The 25,672-nt window shown below is 40.6% G+C and overlaps 1 protein-coding gene across 2 annotated transcripts in view; it reads right to left on the bottom strand.

The window, feature by feature from the left end:
• Positions 1-1,441: 1,441 nt before the first annotated feature.
• The window catches only part of Trim36 (tripartite motif containing 36), a 42,779-nt gene continuing 18,548 nt past the window's right edge, over positions 1,442-25,672 (bottom strand). For both annotated transcript variants that reach the window (XM_060377307.1, XM_021652557.2), the window contains exons 3-10: positions 23,731-24,056; positions 22,820-22,966; positions 15,385-15,480; positions 12,086-12,339; positions 11,561-11,685; positions 8,666-8,956; positions 5,567-5,864; positions 1,442-4,218 (exon numbers count right to left, since the gene is read on the bottom strand). In XM_060377307.1, coding sequence (XP_060233290.1) covers positions 3,864-4,218; positions 5,567-5,864; positions 8,666-8,956; positions 11,561-11,685; positions 12,086-12,339; positions 15,385-15,480; positions 22,820-22,966; positions 23,731-24,056 — 1,892 coding nt within the window. In that variant the 3' untranslated portion in view covers positions 1,442-3,863. The remainder of the gene's footprint in view (positions 4,219-5,566; positions 5,865-8,665; positions 8,957-11,560; positions 11,686-12,085; positions 12,340-15,384; positions 15,481-22,819; positions 22,967-23,730; positions 24,057-25,672) is intronic.

Below are 25,672 nucleotides of genomic sequence, written 5' to 3'. Positions count from 1 at the left end.
TCTAATACATACAATGTCTCAAATAAGCAGGAGTTAGCAACTTTCTATACAAAATTGTAAACCAAACTAACAAAACTAAATTCCTTTCATATTCTTTTCTCCTTTCTTTCTTCCTTTCTTTTTCTTTCTTTCTTTCTCTTTCTTTCTTTCTTTTTTTAAGGTGAAAGAAACCCATTGTCAAGATTTTTTTTTTAAGGTGAAAGAATTTAAGGTGAAATCTGTTTTTTAAAAAAAGCAGACAAAATCTTTTTAAATGAATACAAATCTGCTTGATACAACGTATCTTAAAGCATCACGGCTGCAACACTAGCTCTCATTTGTTTTCTGTGGCAGTAAAACAATATATTCCCACATGGGACATGCTCTGGGAAGTACAACCAGATTATCAGCCTGACAAAAAATAATGTGTTGTCCCAAAAGGTGATAGCTCTGATTCTTACCACTATGGATGTATGACCTATTGTATAGTTTCATACAGTTGCTTTCTGAAAGCAACTGTGAATGTGTGAATTATTTGTATAGTTTTATTGTGTATATACACATATATTATATAAATATGGTATCATGGTATATATTATATGGGGTTGGTCTTACATTTTTTTCTTGTTTTTTGCTGTGGTGCTGTAGCTCAATCCTGAGATCTCTCTTCTACCAAGCTATAACCCCAGATATTTTATTTTATCTTAAAATTTGAAACAGGATCTTATTAAAGATACCCAGGCTGGTCTGGAACTCAACCTGCGTAGCTCAGACAAGCCTTGAACTTGAGAACTCCCTGCCTCACTGGTCAGAGTAGCTAGGACTACAGAATTATTTAGGACCCATTCACTGTCTTGTTAATTAAAAAAAAAAGTAAGACCCATTAGCAAAAACTGTGGCCCATTATTGACCACAACTAACAGTCTCATAACACAAAGAGATGAACTGACAGACCACTCACCTGGTCAAATGTAATCTCCTGCGTACCAGAAAAGAAATATTAGGACAATATAAGCAGACAGCTAAAATAAATTAGCTTCATTATAATAATCTTCTCTAATGATAACTTCCACAAGAATGAAATAAATGTTCAAAATAATTCTGTATAAAGCTAACATATGCGGGCTGGAGAGAAAGCTCAGTGGCAAAGACTGAATACTGATCTTCCAGGGGACCCTAATTAGATTCACAGTACTAATGTCAAATGGCTCACAACCACCTGTATGTAACTTTGCTCCAGAGCCTTCACATCCATGAATGTACTGTGTACATTCACAGTCACATATATGTAATTAAAAATAAAATAAAGCCTTCTTAAAAACAAAAACTAACATGTGCCACAAAGCATCTTTTTTAAATTTTTTCTTTATTATTATTATTATAATTCATTCACTTTGTATCCTGACTGTAGCCCCTCCCTCATCTCCTCCCAGTCCCACCCTCCTCCCCTCTTTCCCTCCTAAGTCCTTTCCCTAGTCCACTGATAGGGGAGGTCTTCCTCCCCTACTATCTGACCCTGGCTTATCAGGTCTCATCAGGACTGTCTGGATCCTATTTCTCTGTGGCCTAGTTAGGCCACCACACCAGGCGAAGATGGTCAAAGAGCCAGCCACTGAATTCATGTCAGAGACAGTACCTGTTCCCCTTACTAGAGAACCCACATGAAGACTGAGCTGCCCATGGGTACATCCTTTGGTTGGTTCATCAGTCCCTGCAGGACCCCTGATCCAGATTTTTTTACTCTCTTGCTCTCCTTGTGGAGTTCCTTTCCCCTCCAGGTCTTTCTATCTCCCATCTTCCATAAGATTCCCTGTACTCTGCCCAAAGTTTGGCTATGAGTCTCAGCATTTGCTTCGATACCCTGATAGATAGAGTGCCACAAAGCATCTTATAATAGATGTTTTGCTTCAGTTTTCCACAAAGCATAGCAAAAATTTCTAGAGTGCAAATTTGAATAACTACACTTGACTTTCTTTTATTTTTTTATTAAAAATGAAATTCCACTAAGCAATTTCTATACAGTGATACAGTGTTTGAAACAGCTTCCTTTTCTGATTCCTGTTAAAGCTTTATATTTTAAAATGTCTACAGGACATGTGCTTACATGAGTATTGGGTATCACACTAAACCACATACACGTGGTGACCTTAGCAGCTTTAGTGCACAATGATCCAGGTAACACTGTACATTCTCTTTGTTTCCTATGTCATAAAGTGCTAGATATAAATGAAAGAGGAATGGCAATCCCAAACAGACATTCTCCAGATCTCTCTACACGAGTAGGTGTGTGTGTGTGTGTGTATGTGTGTGTGTGTGTGTGTGTCTGTCAGTGCTGGAACTAATGCAGTGAATGGGCCTAACAGCCTTCATTAAAAAATAATTCAGTAAAATAAACAGCTTCCAAAAATGTTGGTTACTCTACTAAAATATTAAGCTTCCATAAGAGATCAGTGCTAAAAACATGTAAGTCTTAGTATCTGGACATTTTAACTTTTTAAAAGGCAGTTTAAATAAAAATCATCTACCTAAAAAGATAGATTTCAGTACCCAGAAGATAATCTTGCAGAAACATCCAATTTAGAAAAGGTGTAATTCTTCAAACTGACTATACACAATCCTTTTAATTTTAGCTACTACTGTCTAAGGAATTTTGTCTTTTACTGATGCACACTACAAATGCTTGACCACATAATGTGCCCACCTACAATGCCACCCAACTGGACAGTAGGGACATGTAACATGTCTGGGATTTTAATGCTGCTAAAAATGGATAGTGAACTTTTCAAATCTGTAAACCAAAGCCAGAAAACCCTGATGTGTAACATCTGTGCCCAAAACAGAAAAGTCACATGACACAGGAAGACAGGTGTTCACTATCAGTCAGTCTTCACCAGTATTTCTGAAAAATAATTCTTTGCTATAAATAGGAACGAACATTTTCTAAAGTAAGAAAAGTTGAAGATAAAATTTCCTGGAAAAAATACATTGTAGTGAAAAGTTTCATGTGTTCAAGGACGTTGTATTTCCTATGAGAGACCATACTCGCTACATATGCCAGATAATTAGCATTACAGCTAAGGACCCTCGTAGAGATGTCCTTATCAATACAGTCTGTGGTCTAAAATAAAATAAAATAACAAAAACAAAAAAGCAGTATTCATTTGCCAGGCAATGGATACATGCTCAGTAGTTACACACTTTAAAATGCATAATTTTCTACTTAAATATACTACCATTTTATGGCCTTTGTCATTTCACCTATCTATAACTTTATTTTACTATTAACAACAAATCCAAGACACATGGTTTAGTACTAATTTCTATCAATAGGCATTTAAAAATATTTTCTCTTTGGAAATGAACATGATACAAAATGGGAAGAAAAGGAAATAACAAACTGGGAGAAACCACAATAAATACTCTGTATCCCACCCCAACCCCAAAACAAAAGGAATGTAAATAGTAGCAACATCAGCTGACTTAAATCAATTAGAGTCCCTGTGCCCAAAGAGAAGGACTTTGATTGTAAAGTCATCTATCCGGGACAGAATATCTCCACTCCTACCATCTGTAAAAGGCAGAACCCTGGCCTGGAGAAGGCAAGGCTGTGAAGGCCTTGGGAGTTTAGAAGCAAGCACTAGCTGGGTAGGGTGGTGCCCATCTATAATCCCAGCACCCAGGAGGATGGTGTTTGAGGCCAGCCTGGGCTACATCACAAGACCCTGTGAGTCAAAAGTAAAACAAGACAAAACAAATCAGAGAAGCACACGCTACAAACAGGTGTGGTGACAGGAGATGTAAATGATATGTAATTAGTTACGAAGTCTAACACCAAGGCATGGCTTTGTTCACAGTTTTCATCCTTGTCACACGGGGTGTCCAAGCTACACATCCTCGTCATACTCTAGATACTTTGCCGTGATAGGTTCTTCGAGCTGAATTCCTCCGCTGCCCATTAAGGCAAATGCCGGATACATTGTATGTGAACAGTCCACCTGGCGCTCATACAGGCATTTCATATGATCCATATCATAAAAGCTCACTTTGCCTCTATCACAGTCAAGGAAAATCCCTATACTTGTTGGCATAGGAAAAACTCTATTTTCTGGTTCCTTAGAAGAAGTAGGTGACTTGGGAATAAAAAATTTCTTCATGCCTATAGTAACTAATGTAAAAGGTTGTGAAGAATCAAAACAGACGTCTTCACTTCCACTGTCATGCCCACTGTCTTGTTCATATCTGCAAAACAATAACACAGGGTCTTATCTCAACCACAGTCACCAAGATTCTTCAGCATGGCCCCAAAAAATAACGCACATCGTTTTAAACTTAGCATACAAAAAAAGTGGTGTATTAACACACCTAAATCATGGACTGTAAATTATCATTGAGAGTTGTCCTATGTACTCAGTGTAAAATTCCCTGTAGTAGCATCCATTTTTACCTAAATGTATAGGCAAATGGAAACTTAAAAATTCATTTCTACAGAGAAAAAAAAATCAGAGGATGAGGAAGGGCTTAATGTGAGATTAAATATTTACGGTACACAATAGTGTCATAAAATACAAAGACCTATGCCCTCATCCTTGGGACTAATAGGCTAAAGTAAATAACGAGGCACTAAAAAGAACACAAGATAAGAACATGGTTCATTCTCCTCGAGAGCCCTATTTCCTGATTGTCATTTCCACATCAAGAAACAATAATGAAATTGTTTTTCTCTCTGTGAAACATGAAAAGTTACAGAAAATTTTGTACCCAATCTTTTGTTTCTTCACTCGGTACAATTTGCCTTTTCATATATCTTGAATCATATGCATCAATAATTTTAAACTGTTTATTTTTGGCTTCTACTATTCCTCATGCTGTCAATTCTTATACGTCAACACCAATATTTTACCAAGGGCATACCATTATTTTACCATTGGTAAAACGTTTACCATTTACAATATTTACCATTGGGCATACCATTTAGTTTAATTAGCCACTTACTTAAAATAGCTTATTACTATGTCATTACTTATCTGTGCCCTATCATTCATTTTAATGTGTTAAATCCATTTAGATTATTTTTTCTAAGCAAGTCTATCTTATCCACATTTTTTTTAAACTACACAATTCCCATTATTCCCATTATCTTAAGAAATTTAACTGCTTTGGAAGATGTCTAACACAAAAAAATGACAGGCAAAAAACATTTAAAAAAAAAAGCAAATAAAAGTAGGTGACAACCATGAAAAAGGCAGCTGAGGGCATTTTACTGTAAGGGTGATTTTTAACACACTTTAGGAACTATGGGAAACATTCAAAATTTAAGCTGTGAGGCTGTGCCATAATCAAGAGGAATTCAGAAGAGACTAACTTCCTCATAGCAGCAAAAATTAAAGGTTGATTACTCTGTGAATGAATACAAGACACCCTGACTCCTTACCTAAGACAGCTGCATGACAGAGCCAGTCATCCGAATCTAAGACACATGTGTTCCAAACATGATGACTGGGTCCCCGTCTGTGTTCGGGTGATCTTGTGCACACAGACACTGACTTCTAAAGCTGTTATCAAGTTCTCCACTGGGGAAAGAACCTACCTTGGACTAGCCGTGTCCCGGGGAGACCGCAGCCACTCTTGCAGTTTGTCACTGGAAGCAACTCCCACTTTCACCAGGTACGAATACGGTTCCACACGGCAGGCCCAGAAGTGCTTCCCTTTCGTCATCCCGACGTCTCCGATGATGTAATCTAGGCTTGTGTAGTAGCCCACCTGGATGCGTTCCGCAGCGAGGAGGACGTTAAATCCAGCTCTGCTCTCCACGCGGTCTCTCTTCAGGTTCAGCAGGAGGTGCTCGTTATTATAGCCACACTTTTCATCGAACAGGAAACTGAAAACTGGAGGCGGGTTAAAATTACTCTTAAAGTAATCCGAGAGACAACTCCTGGCATGTCTATAATTTAGAGCTGAATCTGATTTCAAATAGAAGTTACCGAAGAGACGGAAGGATGCCATCATACTAAGCCAGACAGCTACATCAATCAAAACTCCAATGCAGCAGAAAATTCCAGATCTACACCTACAGATCTTCAGAAATAGCCAAAGCAGAAGAAAATGTTGTACATGTTTGTGTGCATTTGTGAGTGCATGAGCTTGGATCAGCAATGTTAATCGCTGAACGTATAATGCACTAAGCCAATCACTCTTTTTTAAAAATATTCATTTTATTATTTTTAATTATAGGTGGGATTATGTCACATGAGTGCAGGTACCCGTGGAAGTCAGGACTTTTGGATCCCCAGGAGCTTACACTAGAAGGTTGCATATATATATATATATATATATTCCAAATTTTATAAATTTGAAGATTTGTAAGCATTTTCCCTTATCAAATCAATACAATAGATACGTGAAGATGGTACTGTCTAATATTTTCAGTTCAGAGAGGTTTGCATCCTGTTCAAACATTTAACAAAAGATTGGTCTAAACTCTAAAGTTCCTCGCTTACAGCATGGAGCTAACAACTATTTCAAGCATAACTTCTGTTGCTAGCCAATACAGACACAACAAAAATGTCCAGCAATAGGATAATGGAATAAAGAAAATGTGGTAGATGTACAGTGGAGCGTTCCAGGCCTTGAAAACGGAAATCGTGACACACCCTACAACATGGACAACACAAAATACACCAGATGTAAAATGACAAATACTGAAAATTCTGCTCCGGAGGTACCCAGATAGTCAAATTCTCAGAAGGAATGAATAGAGGCCACCAGAGTCTATGCGGAGAAGGCTGGAGAGCTGGTTATTAGATACAGACTTTCAGGTAAGATTTTTTAAAATCTAGATATGTGAGTGATGATAACTGCACAATACTATAATGTACTTTCTGTCACTAAACTGTGTACTTACAAGAGTAAGTCTTATCTGTATTATATGACATTTAAAAATATAGCTGCCAGTCCCCATATAGGTAGATCCTTCTACTGGTGATGACTAACGTCCTCGCATAGTTATTCTTGATTCTTTTCCATTTCCAGTAAATCTAAACGGTCCCACTATTTATATGGATTCTCTCAGAGAGGAAGATAAAATTCTTAGCATGCCCTCTCCTCCTCCCTATACAACTGCTAGTAAAAACAGCAGCCTTGTCCAGAATTATGTTTCTGCTTTTAGAAACCAGAAATTTTAAAATAACATACAGCATTAAATGTCTACTGGGTACCTGAGAGTATACCCTGACGATTGGCTTTTCGTAAAACTCATGAGAAATAATTCCAGCCAACCCTATACGGCTGTGGTGGTTTGAACAGCTGCGGCCCCCATAGACTCATGTGCTTGAATGCTTGGCCCATAGGGACTGGCACTATTAGAAGATGTGGCCTTGATGGAGTAGGTGTGGTCTTGTGGAGGAAGTGTGTCACTGTGGAGCTGGGCTTTGAGGTCTTCTATATGCTCAAGCTATGTGCAGCGTGGTACACAGTCTCTTCCTTGCTGCCTGCCAATCAAGATACAGAACTCCCTGCTCTGTTTCCAGCCCCATGTCTGCCTGGATGCTGCCATGCTTCCCACCACGATGATAAAGTACTAAACCTCGGACACTGTATGCCAGTCCCGATTAAAGTTGCAGTGTTCGTGGTGTCTCTTCACAGCAGTGAAACTCAAGACAATCTCTATATTATAATATTCTTAACAGCCACAATATTCCTGAAAAGGATGTGCACAAGCGCAAGCACATACACACATATGTGTACGTAAGACACTAAAACAAGGGTAGGGGCCATTGCCTACAACAACAACAACAACAACAACAACTGAGTGTGTCCAAGGCAGTGATAGGCAGGGCAAGATGCCCTCCCACTACCATGACCTGGAACAACGTTAGCTCTGAGTGCCCCCATCTGTGAAGACACTGCAGTAGACACCAGCTAACCTGCATGCCCCTCGTAGCCAGCAAAGCTTTTCAGTCTCTCTTAGTAAGTAATGCCAGCGTAACCTGGAAAGAGAGGCAGGGTAATACAGAATGAGGAGCTATTTGTGTAGAGGGGAAGCTTGACATGTGGCCCTAAAATATGCTTTCCACCCTCTCATGCAGGGAATCACGCTGGGAGAGAAAACCTAGGAGGGTCAGACTGAGATTACATCATGCCCATGAATTAAAAAAAAACAAAACAAAAAACTATCAATAGCCTGCATTTTGGACATTGTCACTAACTGACCTTTAAAAAAGTCCCAGAAACATGCTATTGTTTTATGGTTTTGGCGTCTGCTTTGAGACAAAGTTCTTAGGACCTAGCCCTTGGCTGGCCCAATCCTTACTATGCAGAAGGGGCTAGACTCAGACTCAGAGATGTGCCTGCCTCTGCCTCCTAAGCACTGGAATTAAAGTTATTTTCCACCACAAGCCCATCCAGTCATGGGGTTTTAATGGTTTAAAAGCAGTTTCATGTCCTTTTGATCCCAGCTTAGCCTCAATGATCAAAATGTCTCTTTTTCGTCTGATACCCTTCAAAATCTCAAACAGCCTGCGAGGTGATGACAACGGTCATTTCTAAATCCCAGCCAAGTCTGGGGTCTACTTGACTAAGAGTCTCTCAAACGCAGAAAGCTGTTTTCGATATATGTCTACCTCTGGCGACACTGTTCACACCTGCAGGCCCTTCCCACCCTCTCTTCTGAGCGCAGGGTGCCCCGTACCTGGAGCTGGAGGAGTGTGCAGAACCAGCTCTCTGCTGCAGGGGCTGCAGATGGAGCCCCTGTAGGCTCTCACTCGGAAAGCGTAGGCGCTGTTGCTTTCCAGGTTGGAGACAACTTTACTTGTGCCATGCACTTCTATCTCATTCCACGGCAACATCTGCTCGTCTCTGTTGACCTTCCGGTATTCGAGAACATAGCTGTCGGCTTTGTCCTTCTCTGCCTGGTGCCAGTTTATTAAGGCGTTATTATACACTTTACTCTGCTCCTCGTTGATCTCGGGAATGTCTATGCCTGAAAGGACGGCAACACAGAACAGCATGCTAACTAAACACGGCATTTCCCTCAGCCAAAAATGAAGTCCCGCCAGTCTCTACGCTGTCTGAGAAATTTCTAAATTTAGAATATTCTGCAGAAGTTAGTAAATATAAAAGAAGATAAATATAACTGAAGTGAGAAAATAAGTGAAAAAATAAAACATAAAAACTAAGCCATGATTACAGCAATAATTATATATTGAATTCTAAAACACTGGAAATTCTATTTTTTAAAATATAGACTTTCCCCACAGTGAGTCACAGCTCTGGAGCTGAAATTTGTGTCTATATTTACATGGACCAATTTAATACTTAAAACATTGTTTTGTGACTTTCAACCAAACTCCGATGAGCGTTTTCTTTAATGTTTCCTAATGCAGATGGCAAAACTGAGTACTTTTTCCTCATACAGACTTGATAGAGCAGCTAGCGGGGTGGCTCAGATGCTAAGGTGGAGTCCCCGAGTCCGTGTCTCCAGCACCCACAGAAAAGCCAGTAGCAGTGGCACTCCTCTGTAACGTCAGTTCTCGGGAGGCAGAATATGTGGATCCCTGAAGCTCAGCGGCCAGCTACTCTGGGCCAAGTCAGTGAGTTCCAGGTCCATCAAGGAACAAATAACTGAGGAAAACATGTGTTACAATCCTCTGGTCTCTGGTCTACACACTCATACACACAAACACACACACTTTTTTATCACGTGTATTTTTTTGATCTTTTTTAAAATTTATTTTATTTTTTATATTAATTACAAGTTTATTCACTTTGTATCCGAGCTGTAGAAATCCAGAAACTTGAAAAAAGAAAACCCATGAAAATATTTTGGAATCTCCAAGGTATTAGCACTGTACCAAGCTCATTTAAGACCCTGCCAATATTTTGCCATAATATATTCCACTGTATGGATCAATCAAGATTTACTTATTAAGGGAAATAGGTTCCCAATATGTTGTTGAAAGTACAACGTTTACAGCCAACATGTTAGCTCACAGCTGTAATCTCTGTACGTGAGGGGCCAACCTGGGCTACAGAATGAGTTGCAGAGCAGCAGTGGAGGCTGACTGTTGTCACAGCTAAATCTTTGTACACACACATTACCTTTTCCTATACAATAAACATGTAAGCTTGAATCAGATGGCTTATCAGTAAGGTCTAGAGGTTACCTTGTGCAATGGGCATGATGGCACATGCCTATAATCCCACCGCAGACCAGAGAAGAAATTCAAGGTTATCTTTGGATACGTACTAGGTTTGAGTGCAGTTTGGATAAACTAAAAATACACAAACACACGCCTCCACACACACCTACTGACATCAAGCCATAAGGGAAGAAATGAAATAAGGGAAGTGCCCCCACTTCTTTTCACTTAGCCCACAGACTCTTACAAGCAGCATATAAGGAAGTCTGGTGGTGCGTTAACATGCTGAAGACTATACACACAATAAATCTGAACAAACAACCAAAATTAAGGTTAAAAAAATTAAACAGGACTAAGTCACAGAGTAGCTCAAGTCACATGGTTACTCTACATAGGGGCGTGTAGGGAAAATGAAATACATCCATGGGCAAGAAATGGGGGCTTCCCCTCTCTTTTTACCCACTCTTTTCTTCGTCCTTTGCCATGTACTTTGAATAGCCCATAATTACCCACAATCAGCTTTACCCTTCCAGGGGCAATGTTTGCATGCATAGGTAAAAGCTTAGACTTAAAGGTAAGCAAGTAAAGTATCTAAAAAAGCAACTGACATATGCAGAACCAACAGTTTAGGAAGTGAAATCAGCATTTGAAATAACATACATTTAGTGGGAAAAAAATTTAAATTCATAATAAATACCAGATTTAAGAAGTTTAAGGAGAAAAGATGCCCCAGCAACCCAGTTTTTAACCTTTAACAAGACAAATCTCCTTTTTCAAAACAAGATCTTGTGAGGTATGTGCATATGTGTGTGATTTCAGGTGCCCTGAGAGTCCAGAAGGTGCCAGATCCCTTAGAGCTGATGTTATGGTGGTTGTGATTGGCCTAATGTGGGTTCTTGGAATCGAACTCTGGTCCTCATGGTCCCCGCTCTTAACCACTGAGCAACTCTCCAGCACTAGCCTTTGTTGCTACAACCTTACATGAAAAGAAACCTCAGCAAGGCAAATGTGGCAGGACGTAAGAACAGAAGGAAGCCCTTCTGTGAGGGGGTGGCCCTGGGAGTGTTCCCCTAAAAGTTTATTATGCTGAGGTGGTAACTCTCCTGATTGTGACTGCAGTCCTCAAAAAGCTGACTATGTTTGGAGACTTGGTCTTTAGATCAAATTAGGCTGAGGTCCTCACAGCAGGGCCCTAATCCAATATGAAATACTGACTATACCTTAAACCAGATCTCACATATCAACCTCCTAAGCTTACAATTAAAAAAAAAAAAGTGTGATACCATTTACAAAATGTTTTAAAAAGCCAGGAGTATAGTTTTGTGCATAGAAACCAGTTTAAGGTTCCAGGGTTGATGATCGTGAGAAACTGATGTCACAGGGGAGGGAATGTGTATCTGCTTTGTGCACGCAGCTGGGGAGAAGGCTCAGCCTTTGCCACTTACCACTAGAGAAAAAGGACAATTCTCCAAGCACCTCTGTTTGTTTGGATGTGTTAACAACATAGTCTTCAAAAGAAGCCTGGGCTGCAGGTCTAAAGCTCTTCAGGGATTCCGTAGCTTTCTGGATTCTGTGGGCAGACAGACGCCATGTAAAAGCCATTCTTTAAAAAGGCAGATCTCATGATTTGCAGGGCACAGTGGCACACACCTGTAATCCCAGCACTCGGGGAGGCAGGGGCAGGCGGATCTCTGTGAGTTCCATGCCAGCCTGGTCTAAAAAGCAAGTCCAGGACAGCCAAGGGTTTCTACACAGAGAAATCCTGTCTCTAGAAAACAAACAAAATAAAAACAAAACAAACAAACAAAACCAACAACAACAAAAAAGAGCAAGTCACACTGAACACCCACAGTGTGACAGAGCAAAGACACTACATTCATCACCCAGGACACAGCGGGTCCAGACTGCTCCTTCCACCACCAGGAACCACCCAGTCAAAGGTTTCAAAAGCTCAGGGGCAGAGTGAGTACCTGAGATGGAGCTGCTTCGCAGTCTGCACAAAGCAGGACTGATCCGTCTCCTTCAGCACTTCCTGGGCGTATCCCACGAGCCCATTGTTCTCTAGAAGGCCCTGGTACTCTTCCACTTGAGTGTGAAATTTGTCTAGTCTTAGTTTCTTCGAGGCATCAATGGCTTTCAGAACAGATGACTTCCTGTCTTCTAAGATTTCAAAGAGCTTTTCGAAATGCACCACCGCTTCTTCCTTTGCCCTCTCTCCATTGCACTAGTGTAAAACACACAAGTGTTACCTCATGTGCCAAACCCAATCTCTCCATTGCGCAAGTATAAAACACAAGCACTATCTCATCCATAAACCTCCATCTTTCTGTTGAACTAGTGTAAAAAACACGAGCATTACCCCATTCATCAAACCCAAAGGTCTTCTTACGACACCCTACGTAATATCAACAAAACAAGGCCTGACCCTAAAATCTTCAAAACAGTAGTTTGGCCTCAAGCACACAAGGAAGAAACCCCAGCTTCCATTTAGATTCACTTTGTAATTTCAGAACTTTGCACTTTTAAAGTCCAGTAACAGACAAATTATTCAACTAAACGAGAAACAATTTTCAGGGATAAAATAAATTAAGGGTGGAACTGAGCTGATCTAATCACAAATATAGCAAAAGTTAAATACAGCTTAGAACTTTTAGAAACAGCATTCTCAACATCCTATATGAAGGTATTTAAAATGAACTTTCTTTAATCCTTAACTCAGCTTTAGGCTAAGGTGAAGCTGAGTGGAAGCGGGTTCAGTGCCTACCACTCTCCCTCTCCCACAAAATGCTTGTGGATAGTAGAAATTATTCAAGTTCTTATGAGAATGAATAAAGATTATTTACATGAAAAGCATGATACTGTGGCACGTGCTCTAAACATCCTCATCACTGTATGATTCTTTTTCTGTTTTATAAAACGGTCGTATTTGTCATGTGTCTTAAACATGGGGTCTCTTTACATAGCCTGGACTGGACTCAAGGTCAATCCTCCTGCCTCACCCTCCCTAGTGTGGGGATTACAAGTCTAAGTCACTCTGCCTGGCTTCAAATGGTTTGAATTTTTATAAAATCAGTGTGATCTTAAAAGAGTCCAGTGAGCACTGGGAGTGTTCATCACAACAGATCCAAGAGCAAAGACTGAAGGAACTTTGGTAGGAACACTGCGGAATTCCCAGCAGCCTCTGCACCACACTGGAAATAAATGTTGTTCAGATTCCCTTCTCCATTAGTAACCCCAACAGTCCCACTTTTTATTGTTGATGTATTTTTTTAAGTAACATATAAAGCGATGGGTCTTATTATAATATTTTTATGTTTAGCATTATATAAAAAAGTCAGAAAACTGTGAGATTTGGGTAGAATTTCATGATCTTCCACATTAAGCTCAGAAATATGCATAGGTAAAAACCATAACTGCAGATACAAAAACAGTCCCATCATCACTGAGGAAGAGTTGGCTCTGGAGACAAACACGGCATTAATTTGCTTTTTTCCCCTTTCTTTTCATTGTTTCTTCTACAGCGCAGGTGATTCCAACAGGCTCCAGACCAACATGCCTTGCCCATGTGATACAAATTTTCTACTACTAAGACACATCTCAGCCCTTTCTTGTTTTGTAATTACTTCACTTCCCACTGTGAAAAATATTTCAAGAAATAACAGTCCTGGGTTATAAGCTTTAAAGTGACCAAGAGGGAAAAAAACAAAATAAACTCCACTCCTCATATCAAAGCCTAGGAAAGACACTTGAACTTTCAAATAACCCAGCCCTACTCATATATACTGTATTTTTAAATGCTACTACTTCTTATTAATTTTTTGTTTTTATTTCTTTTTTACATGTTATTTACTGTATGTATGTGTCTATCTGTCTGTCTGTGTAGGTCAGAGGACAACACAAGTGAGTTGATTCTTCCCCTTGACCACGTAGGCTCCAGAAATTCCACTTGGGGTAAATCATGTTTGGCAGCAAGTACCTTTACCTAACAAAAGGAAGTACCTTTACCTAACAGGCCATCTAGCCTGCCCCCATCCTTTTTTAGACAGTCTTATACCGTTGTTTATTTTGTACATTGCCAAGGCTGGCCTTGAACTCACAATCTTCCTGCTTCTGTCTCCCAAGTGCTAGGATTATAGGTATGAACCACCATGTCAGCTTCCTTTCCCTATTTTAACTGAAGTAGAATACACAAACGGAAAAGATGTGCATGTAAGTGTGAAGGCAAAGACTGTACACACACGCCCAACCAGCAGGACATTCAGATAAGAGGGCATTACCGGCATGCCAGAAACGACCCTGGTAACCGCTGCAGCACTCATCACCCCTCCTCAGGGACAGGTTCGGGAAAGTCTAAAATCTGGTCTCACCGTTCAGCTGCTTAAAAATTACGTGCTGCATGTGAAAGATTTTTCTGCACCTATGTCTGGGTACCATGTAGATCCCTGGAACATGGCTGTGAACCACCATGTGGGTGCTGGAAATTGAACCCAGGTCCTCTGGATGAGCAGCCAATGCTCTTGACCACTGCTAAACCATCTCTCCAGCCTGGTCTGGATATTTTCTGTAAATGTCACACAGTATCATCCCATCCACACAATGTATGACAGCATATACCTAGACTATGTATAATAGTATCTCCAATGGTCATTATGTGATTTCTACTTTGCTATTGATGGACATTTAGTCTGTTTCCACCTTGTGGCTACTGCAAACAAGGCAAACATGAATACTCATCTTTATGTGCATATGCAAACCAAAGCACGTACTCAAAAGTACTTGGAATTTAGATAACCCTGGGCCTATCACATACAGTAATTTTTCAAAGGATATCTTACTCATTTGTTCACATGCGGGTCACTGGTGAAAGCTATCCTTTCCCTATGCCTTCCTGGAGCACTGATCACACAGGAGCCTACTCTGCATGTGTTCCCACAAGCTCTCAGAAAGCCGAGGTATGAGGTCACACAACTCTCAGCTCAAAAATCACACTCAGGGTTTTATCTATAGGTTCTTCTTTTTTCTTTAAGATGTATTTATTTATTTATACATACAGCATTCTGTCTGCCAGAGGGGGTACTACATCTCATTACAGATGGTTGTGAGCCACCATGTGGTTGCTGGGAACTGGAACTCAGGACCTTTGGAAGAATAGCCAGTGCTCTTAACCTCTGAGCCATCTCTCCAGCCCCACACTCAGGATTTTATGAACAAGTAAGCAAATGTCTGGATGAAATGAATGAAAAAGTACTCTGACCAGTTTATAACTTACCTCTGTTTCTTTCATTAACAAGTTTAGTTCAGAAATTTGACTCTTCACCTGGCTTTCCTTACTAATAAGGAAATCAATGTCCTTTGAAAGTTTCTCCTGTGGAAACATACAGAACACAAATACAAAAACAAATCAACAAAGACTTAATGCAATTTTGAAAATTACATGGTACCCATCCTTCCTGATAAAGGAACAGCAAAATCAGCTACAGTGATTAACTCAAGGTAAATATTTACTGGCCTTAGCACACAGGCTCAAGGTATGAAAGATTAAATGAAGGCTGGAAAAAAGTAAGTGAAGCTTAGTCAAAAATTCCAAATGTAGTACATTTTTGTTGCTGAATTATCTCAGGATTCTTGTTTCAAAGGCTTCTAAACAAATTGAAGGTCACAGTTCAAATAGTCCAGCCTTCTGTTACATCTCACAATTTCCACAGAGACAGAGAGAGAGAGAGCAGGAAAAACAACATCAGTTCAAAATAATCCCAGTTCATCCCAGACTCATTATTCATTCACTATATACAAGTGAAAATGTGGATTTTTTTTTTTAGTAATTTGCTTGCAAATTAGCTATTCTGAACATTGGAATTTTTCATAGTATTTCATTGTAGGTTTTGGTGAAATCTCTAGTTTGGTCTAATAAACATGATCTGTAATAAATGCGTTTTAAAAAAGCAAAAGCCACTTGAGAGCACAATGGACTATCACAATGGAGAAATGTAAATGAAAATGAGAAAGCCCAGGAAACACCTCCCAGGGCAGAGGTGAGGAGACGTTCAGGAGACAGCGCTTTAGGACGTTTACTGCTGAACTATATAAAAGGCGGGCAAGAAGAAAAGCCAACCACTTGGTGTTTACGAATTCAAGAAGTAAGTCTCCCATCTATTCCATCTTCCTCTTTTTTTTTTAACCTTATACTATGAGAAGGAAAGAGGATGTGTGCAGAAACAGACATGATTGGCTCTGCAGGACCTCTCTCAGTCTCTGAGGAACACCCAACAACCAAATACAGAGAAGCCCCCTGGGAGTGCTCACTGGATGAACAGGAAGTGGCTGACAAGAAAGGAACAAGATTTCTGGACACAAGAGACAGAATAGGCTGGGGTAGAGCATTTGCCCAGCATGTGCATAGCCCGAGCTTCACTCTCCAGTACGCATATCCATCAAGCTGGGCATGGTTGTACAAGCCTGTAAATCCTTGAGAGAGACAGAGACAGAGAAAAGAAAGCGGGACCTTACAGGATAATAATGCCACAGGAAATCTTGCATTTTCACCCAGCATTTTACCCGCGCAAGGAACCTGAAGTTCGTAAGTTCACTTGGCTTCTCACAGTTAAGTAACATCGCCACTCTAACACCACACTGCAAGCCAGACGTCAAGTCTAGCCTTGCCCGTTGTGAGCGCATGCTAGGACCACAAGCATGAGCACAGGCATTGTTTTCTCTTAACTACAGTAACAGAGCTGCATCTGCCCCCACGCTGTCCAAGCTTTGTAGGTTCAACGTGGTCAGAAGCGGTGGTTGCCCCCTAACCCCAAACATCTCTCAGGGTGACATCTGAGAGAAGGGAAGAAGGGACTAGGAGTTAGACTTCCCTGTAGGCAGACAGATAGGAGAAAAGGCAGTGGCTAGATAATAAATGAGGCAAATCTTAAGGTGGCCAGACTTTTCCTCAACCTTTTGACTTGAGACAAAAGCCCGGCAGTTTTGTCTCCCAACCAACAGGACCTCTGCTATTGGACATGCTCAACGAGTTCGAGAATGGATCAGGACTTGCCACACCACAATTGCTGACCAATCCTATCTGTCTGAAAACTGACCGGCCCTAAAGTAGATAAAATTCTACAAAGGCTTTAAAATCCCCAGCCCTTGGAGAAGAGACTGGATTATTGAGGGGGAGGGTACTTTTCAAGTCCATCCCTCTGCCTAGCAGAGGGCCTTTTTCTCTGTGTCTCCTGTATGTGTGTTTCTTCAACCATCATAAACACCTTTCTTAACTGCTAAAAAAAAAAAAAAAAAAAAAAATAGTGGTGCGAATCTGAGTCTCCTAAGGGCCTGCCATGCAGTTTCCTCCAAATTTAAATATTCTTTGTCTATCACAAAGAGGGACTTCTCAAGACTCATGAATTAGACCAACCTCGCAAGCCTCAGAAGGTTCCTGAAACTTACAAGATAAAGCAGGCCACCCTCCCCAAGGTTATACAAGCCATAACTCTCCCACCAGCCAAGCTGCCTGCAACCCCAACAAGGAACTCAGGGATACAACTGCAGTGGGTTTTTCAGTGACACAGCTGCCTGTGATCTGCCTATGCTTTCATGAGTAACCACAATAAACTCATTAATTTACCAGTTGATCTAGGCTTGATTATTCTGTTTCATCATCAATTCAGTGACCTATCTGAGGTGAGAAGATGTTTGTTCACATCACCCCAAGAAAAGCCACACAGCAAAGCTAAGACCTCTTGAAGTACAAAGAGGCTGGCCTCTGTAGCTGTCCCAAAGGTCCTGTGAGAGGCTGCTCTCAAACTTACTACGCCAAGTTTGAGAACCACTTTTTCCCTCTATACATCACATCCCTAATTAAAAAAAAAAAAAAGTGCCAATGTAACACTAGTAAACAAAGTAAAAGTCAATCAACAATAATGCCAAAGTATCTTTTATGTGAGCAGCCTAGGAGAATATTATGTAACTAGCATGGCCCCTGTGCTCAGAATGTACAAGTTTAAAGGTGGCCTCAGCCTTGCTTCATCTCTAGAGTTGTTCAGAACAAAAGCGTCAGAAGAACAAGTATGTGATACTTTCTGTGCAGGTGTGCTACTACTTGAAAAGGAGCCCACAATGATACATAATCACGCTACCGTCTTAAGTTATTTTCTCCTCGGTGCAATAAAATAACAAAATGACACAACTTAAAGGGAAAGGAGGTTTATTTGGGTTCAGTTTGAGAGGACTCCAGTCCATCACAGCAGGTCAGAACACAGGTAAGGTAGGCCAGGGCGGCCAAGGGCTGAGGCAGCAGGAGCTTAACACGGTGATGTACATTGTGTTGATGGACATGAAGTACAGGGTTCTGCTGGAACCCACAACAGGGGCTACAACTACAAGGCCCCACATTTCCTCCAGCTCTGCCTCATCTCCTAAAGGTTCTACACCCTTCCAAAACAGGGAGATGGATATTCAAAAACACATGAACCTACCAGGGACATTTTATAATCGAACTATAACCACCACTATGTTGGGAAAGCCCTGCACTACCAGCACTTACAGTATCGACAAGTGCTAACCTACTTCAGCAACGATGACAACATTCACCACAAACATCTCACACACCCTCAGATACAAATGCTATGCCAAGTGCTTCCCTAGGCAGTGGGGACTGCTTACAGGGATGTCTGCATTTTCTACTTCTCTGACTTCTCATCATCAAAGTGGTTTTGAGAAGAGCTAACAAGGAGTAAGGCTCATCCGTCCTTGGAAACTTACGAAAACAATAAATGGGAAAGTATCAAAAATCCCTCAGGAAACACTCTTTAGTGAAATGATTACAAGCTGCTGCAGGTGTGGCTGTAGAGCAGGCAAGCTAAAGTAAGATGAGCCACAGCAAAAGCTTAAGGAGAAAACTGTGAGAAGCTGAGAAACCTAGAAAGGCCTTGCCTTCCCAACAATATAGAAACTTGTAGACTGAGGTATGGCCAGACCAGGAGAGAGACAGTGAATGTGTGCCTTTTCAGGATACACGAGAATCAACAAGCCTCGGAGGCCAAGATGGTAAGAGCAAGCAGTGAACAGGAATCCCTGTGGAGGCTCCTTCTCGGGTGCCCATTCTGAAAGGCTAAGGACAGGCAGCCATGTGGGGGCGAGAGGTTCTACTTTGACCCCATGCACATGTTTCTGTCAATAGTAACAGAAGCCAAGAGAGTCACAGGAGGAGAAATACCGTCGCCTCAGCTAACAAAACTGCTAGGAGTGGATCATTCTCTATTATCTGGTTAAACCAGTTTCTCCAAAAGTGCAAGCAAAACACACCTTCACAAAGGAACTGACACATACTACAACACAGATAAGGAACCTGGTGTTTACCTCAGTAGATAACAAACAGTGGACACAAGACAAATGCAAGGTTACCCTTCTATGATGATTGTTTCTTTAATTCAACACCCAACTGGCCAAAAATAAATGATACTGTGTCTCTGCATTGTGCAGCAGCCCCCTTCAGCTTAACTCTAGAACCACTGTAAAGATGTGTTAACTTTTAGCAAATGACAAATCTATACAATTAGTTTCTTACTAAAAATTATGTAAAATTATGGAAGGTGCATTATGGAAAATCTTTCTGAAAGACTGAAATGTAAAAGTTAGCTGTTTTATGTACATGTTCTTCATCAAATCTCCTGAGAAACTTCTCCTAAGGTCCTTGATTTCTAAAATGACGGGGGTTTTTGTAAGCTTACAATTCAAGGGGCATCTGGATTGAGGATAAAAGCTGGTCACCAAGAACATGGAGGCATGATGAGACAGCTAAAACTCAATCCTACCTCACAACAGAAGAGAAGCCCCAAGGTAGAGGTGACCTAATGACTTAATCAACTGTGCATATCAGTGAGGCTTCCATAAAAACTCAAAGGAGATCCAGAGTCTCCAGAGAGCAGAAGCCATGGAAGTTCTCCGAGAGTGCACAACAGGTGTGGCAGCCGTGTCCCTCCCACATTCCTCATCCTGTGCATCTCTTCATCAGCAATATCCTCTATGATATCCTGGATGATAATGGCTGTTTATGTTCCCCTGAGTTCTGTGAGCCTTCAAACAAAATAATTAGACCCAAGGACGGTGAGTTACTGAAACTGCTTTTTACAGCCATGTGATCAAAGGCATTAAAACGAACAAAAAACAAAGCAAAACAAAAAACAGTGCACGGAGTTTGCAGCTAGCAAATATAGAGGGCAAGAGGCACAGACAGCCCTGGGGACTGAGCCCTTCTCCTGTGGGACCTGACAATACACCAGGTACAGACAGTGTCAGAACTAAGTTGAATTAAAAGATTCCCCAGCCAGCATTTGTAGCTATAGAACCCATTGCTTGCTGGCTGGCTTCATGTGAGGTCACAGAAGCCTTCTGCCAGGTGTGGTAGCACACACTTGTGAATGACAGCTTGGGAAGTCCAGGAGAAGTTATCAGTGGCAAATCTGAGGCCAGCCTGGTTTACATAGCAAGACCCTAGGCTCAAAAAAAAAAAAAAAAAAAAAAGGTGGGTCAGGTCTGGGAGCAGAGGAGGGAGGAGAAACATGGATAGTTTTTCCAACACTGTAGCTTTACTAGTGTCAAGGACTTAGTACATGTAACTAAAACTGGACCAGAATTCATGGAATTAAACCAATTAGAAAGCAAACTTTTACAAATGTGATACATTATAAATTGTGTGGGTGTGAAGCCAACTGACTGTAGAGGCATGACAAAGTGACAAAAATGGATTTGGGCTTCTCAGTTGAAACAACTAAACACAACATCTGGAATCTCTCTTCTTAAGCACCATCTCAAAGAGCCATTTTCCTAGATGATGGAAAACAAGAAAAGCCTGGCTGAGGCAAAGAACTCAGTCACACAGCCACATCTCCCGTGAGTGTACGTAATGAAGTTAGGAGTTAAGGAAGCCAGCGTTTCTACAGTCCAAAACTAGAGACAGGCAGAAAAGGAAAAACCTGCAGAGAGGTATACGAGACTTGAATGCCAGTCTTTTCAGTTCCAGAAAAGATTAAAGTTCACACAAGCTGGAGTAGCACATGCTCCCCACCATCCAGACCCCCCAACTCCAAGAAAAGAGAGCTTCTAAAAAATAAGGGCTGGAGAAGAATCATCAAAGGGTTTACCTCCAGTGTCAGGCTGACTAAGCTGAAAGTAAATAAATGTTTCCCTGAACTGCCAGGCAAAGCTGAAAACAGGGTATAATTAATAACACCTGATAGCTAATCAAAACACTCCAGCTGACTAGTTTCAGAGTCATCTAGGAAGAGGGAACCTCAGTTGAGAAAATGCCCCCCAACTTCTTGGTCTGTGGGCAATTTTCTTGATTGCTAATGATTGATGTGGGAGGGACCACCCTTGGGCAGGTGGGTCTGTGTGGTAAAAAAATAATAATAAAATAAAATAAAATAATAAAATTTAAAAAAAAAATCAGGCTGAGTAAGCCATGGAGAGCAAGCCAGTATGCAGAGTCCCTCGGCTTCTGCTCCAGTGTCTGCCTCCAGGTTCCTCTCCGGCTTGAGTTCCTGGCCTGACTCCTTCTATGATGGGCTGTTATCTAGAAGAATAAAATGAAATAAAAGCTTTCCTCCCCAGGTAGCATTTGGCCATGGTATTTTATCACAGCAATAGAAACCCTAACTAAGACACCAGGCAAACAAAGGAGCAGAGAAATAGAAAGTTCAACAGCCAAACCCGCCCATGACACAGACATAGGACACTATGCATACAGCTATAGATATAGGACGATCTGCACACACACTGCTAAAGAAAGGGAACAATTAAAATAAAAAGGAAGCTTAAGAATGAACTAACTCCTTTAAAACTACTCTTCACTACAAAAAATAACGACGTAACAACCGCACCACACGACCGACCGCCTACTCTGTTACTGATCATCAAACTTGGAAGTTTTCAGGAGCCTTCTACTTCTCCATCCAGAGTGCTCAGCAACGACCACTGAGTGCACTGGAGGATCCTGGCAGTGTGCCCACCCCTCCTCCCTCACACTCCAAAACAGGTTGGGAAAAGCTTTGTCAGACTCAAAAAAAAATTGTTATATTAGATAGCTTAAAAACAATTTTTAATAATTACATTAGCAATGATCATAAGATGTATTTGTTTATAATATATTTTATATGTACAATATTTTACTATATATTATATGTAATATACAAATTTACATATTGCATGTATATAAATATATAAAGTAATTTTTAATTATTTAAATATTTAGATATGAATTATATAATACATAATATATTATAACTATATATAATGGTATCTTATAATTATATAAATATAAAATACATTTTAATAATTACATATTAAGTTTTACCTTATCCTGATAACTCCCCTTTTAGTGAAACACTGCACATTACAAACCATGATTTTCTAAATATAGACTTAAGGGTCATGAAATCACCAGGGAGCAAAACCTACTTCCAGGGCTGGAGCAATGGCTCAGCAGTTCAGAGCACGGGCTGCTCTTCCAGAAGCCCTGGGCTTGATTCCCAGCGCCCAGAGTAAGGGTGACAACCCTTTGGAACTCCAGCCCCAGGGATCCAATGAGCTCCTCTGGCCCTCTGCAGGCACTGCATACAACTTGGTGCACAGGCATACTGGCAGGTATTTTACCCATACGTGTAAAATAGAGTGAAAAGAAAATTAAACCCACTTCTGAACTCACAAGCCATTACCTTTAAGGTTTTGTAGGCGCTGCTCATGGTGGTTACCCGGTGATTAGAGTGATTCCCACCCAACTTGCAGAGGTGGCAGACGGGCCTTCTGCACAGCTCACAGTACATGTTTATCCTCTCTGTCTCATGTTCTGGGCACATTAAAACCTATTGAATAAGAGCAAATGGACGGTTAAAGGTCTAGGTCTCAAGTAATCCAGTAAGTCCCCCAATACAGAGATTAGCTCTATAAAGTAAATAGCCATATAAATGATAAAAGTATATACAACAAAAATAACATGTCACATCAAAACTCTCTAGAAACACCATTTTTACATGGGAGGGTTCAAATGGTTAATACACAGATGTTGTTTCCCCAAAACTTGTTGAAAACATTCATTCAAATAGGGCTCAAATGGAGTGAAGGCATAAATAAGCTAGATCGGCCCTCTTACCTCATGGATTAGGCACATCTTAATGACCATCCCTATATGGTATCAAAAGTCCTTAAGAGAACCTACGGCCTACCTCTTCACACAAGCCTGTTGCTAAGAGGGCCCTGGAAGGCTTTGTGATGTAAGCGTGCAGCAGGCTCACTCCACAAGCCACACACACACTGCCCAGCGGCACCCCCTGACTCGAGGAAACATCACATTTGTACTTTATGAAATGTCATCATAGATGCCTTTGAAATTGCACATAAAATAGTGTTTCCATTCAGAAACAAGTGTTTAGGTAGTGTGTGAATGAAATCAAATAGTTGTTCATGGTTTCAAGAGTCTAGACATTAAGACATAACTGGGCTGTAATTATTCTTTACTTACACTAAAGTTTTAGCTAACTAAAAGCTTCACAAAAATATGACCCAATCAAATCTTCCTGTCTCTAGACTCCTGGCCATTTCTCCCTTGACATTTGGTGCCCTAACTTACCTTGGGTCTGAAATTAGTGGTGGGGCCCACATACTCATGCTGGGCTTTTACAGTGCCCCAAGGATGGTAAATTTTGAAGCATTCATTGCAGTAGCTTGCACTGCAGTCCATGCAGCTCTTCGTAGATTCCTGGGGTGGTGGTTTACAGAGGTCACACATAATGGCTGTGGCGGCCCTAGCAGCCTGCCGGTATCGCTCGACAATTGTTTCCAAAGTGAAATTTCGAAACAGGCCACTGACTCCTCGCTCTCCAAGATCCACATCATGCTCACAGCCCGGACAAGGAAACGTCGTTGGTCTTGGGGTCAGTGAATTACGCTTCCAGCCTGTGTAGTTATTAAGCCTCCCTTTAGTTATGTCATAAATGATTAATAGGAAGTAAAGTATGCTTTCGATTATGTCCCAAAAAACAAACATCCCAAGTGGCTCCATTTGCATTCTCAAAATGCTTTTCTAAACAAACATGTTTACTTGGTATATAGAAGACAATTCAAATTATTAAAAGATATCATAGAAAAAAAAATCTATAGTAAATTGCACGTAACTCACATTAAGCCAAACACAGACATGAAAGACAAAACATAATACTTCATGGAGATTGTATTTTATATTATTAAGATTTCTAATTAATTTTATACAGCATACCCAAAGTCATCAAGTGAGTACCATCTTAGATGACTGGGAAGAAATGGGGGTATACAAGAAAGAGCAAGTCCTAGACCAAGGCCCCTGAATCAGCACACTCACTGCAATCCCAAAGACTATTTGAAACTGCAAACTTATCCACCTACGCATACTGTATATGTATTCCTGGTTAGTCTGCACTTTCATCACATACTCAAAGAATAGGTGGTCACATGCTTTAAGAATCGTCTCAACAGAATGTTTCCCACTGTAGCAGTGTCTTCTCTGGGAAAAATTCAGTGGGAGAGAGCAGAGGGTAACTGAATGCAACCAATAGGAGGGTGAATAACTCATCCGTAGGCCTAGAATTTAATAACATTAAGAGGGACCAACGAGTCAGCATCTTCTTGGGTTCTGAAACAAAGGGATCACTAAGATTCCTTAATTCAGTGCCAAGAAGCATTACATATAATTTTGTATTATACAAAATGATAGATATGCCCTCAGACATTACAATGTTTTTGTTCAGTCTTGTCGTCCTGATCTTACAAGCCAAGAAACCAAAGTATGGCAAACCTTACCTGCTGGCTTGGAGAATGCAAAGCTGCCTGTTTAACATAGGTCGATGCATACTTACTTAGAACATTCTTAGAGTACGAAATCTCAGTTGCCCACAAAAGAGCTTCCATACTACAAAAAAAGCAACTTCTTGCCCTCCAGCCTTCTTCCACACTACCATATCCAATACAAAAGTACAGGGTAAATTCAATACACTCTACTTGGCAAAGGCCTGTAAGCAGCTACATCACCACTGCTCTTGAAATGACTGTCATCTAAAAAGAGTATCTTAAAAGGTGCCTGGTATGACATCACAGTAAGTGACCCTTAACAGACAGCCCAAAGTATTATATATATTAATGACTACATAGCATGCAAAGTGTCCCTGACTCCAAAAGCAGCTAGTGTAACAAGCATGCAGAGCATCTTTAGTATCTCCATTTAATGACATTTTAGCCTTAACATTTTAGAACATGAATCATATTAAAAAATAAAAAACAAACTTCCCACACAAACTTGAAAATCCTACTCCAAATATATTCCTGTAGTAATTCTAAAAACATGCAATACAGTCCAAAATGTTTCACACCACAGCAGGCATATAATGAAACAAGCGCAAGGCTAATTAGAAAACAAAACAAAACACACGCATGCCAATGAAAATGTTTCCGTGAAAACACAAGCCAAACAATTCTGGACGACAAATAATGCAGTGGTCAAGTTTAAACAAATGAAAATTCACATTTAGTGACATCCTTCT

This window comes from Meriones unguiculatus, chromosome 2 (assembly GCF_030254825.1).
Source record: "Meriones unguiculatus strain TT.TT164.6M chromosome 2, Bangor_MerUng_6.1, whole genome shotgun sequence".
Taxonomy (NCBI): Eukaryota; Metazoa; Chordata; class Mammalia; order Rodentia; family Muridae; genus Meriones; species Meriones unguiculatus.
This window is presented reverse-complemented; position numbering and strand designations above follow the sequence as displayed.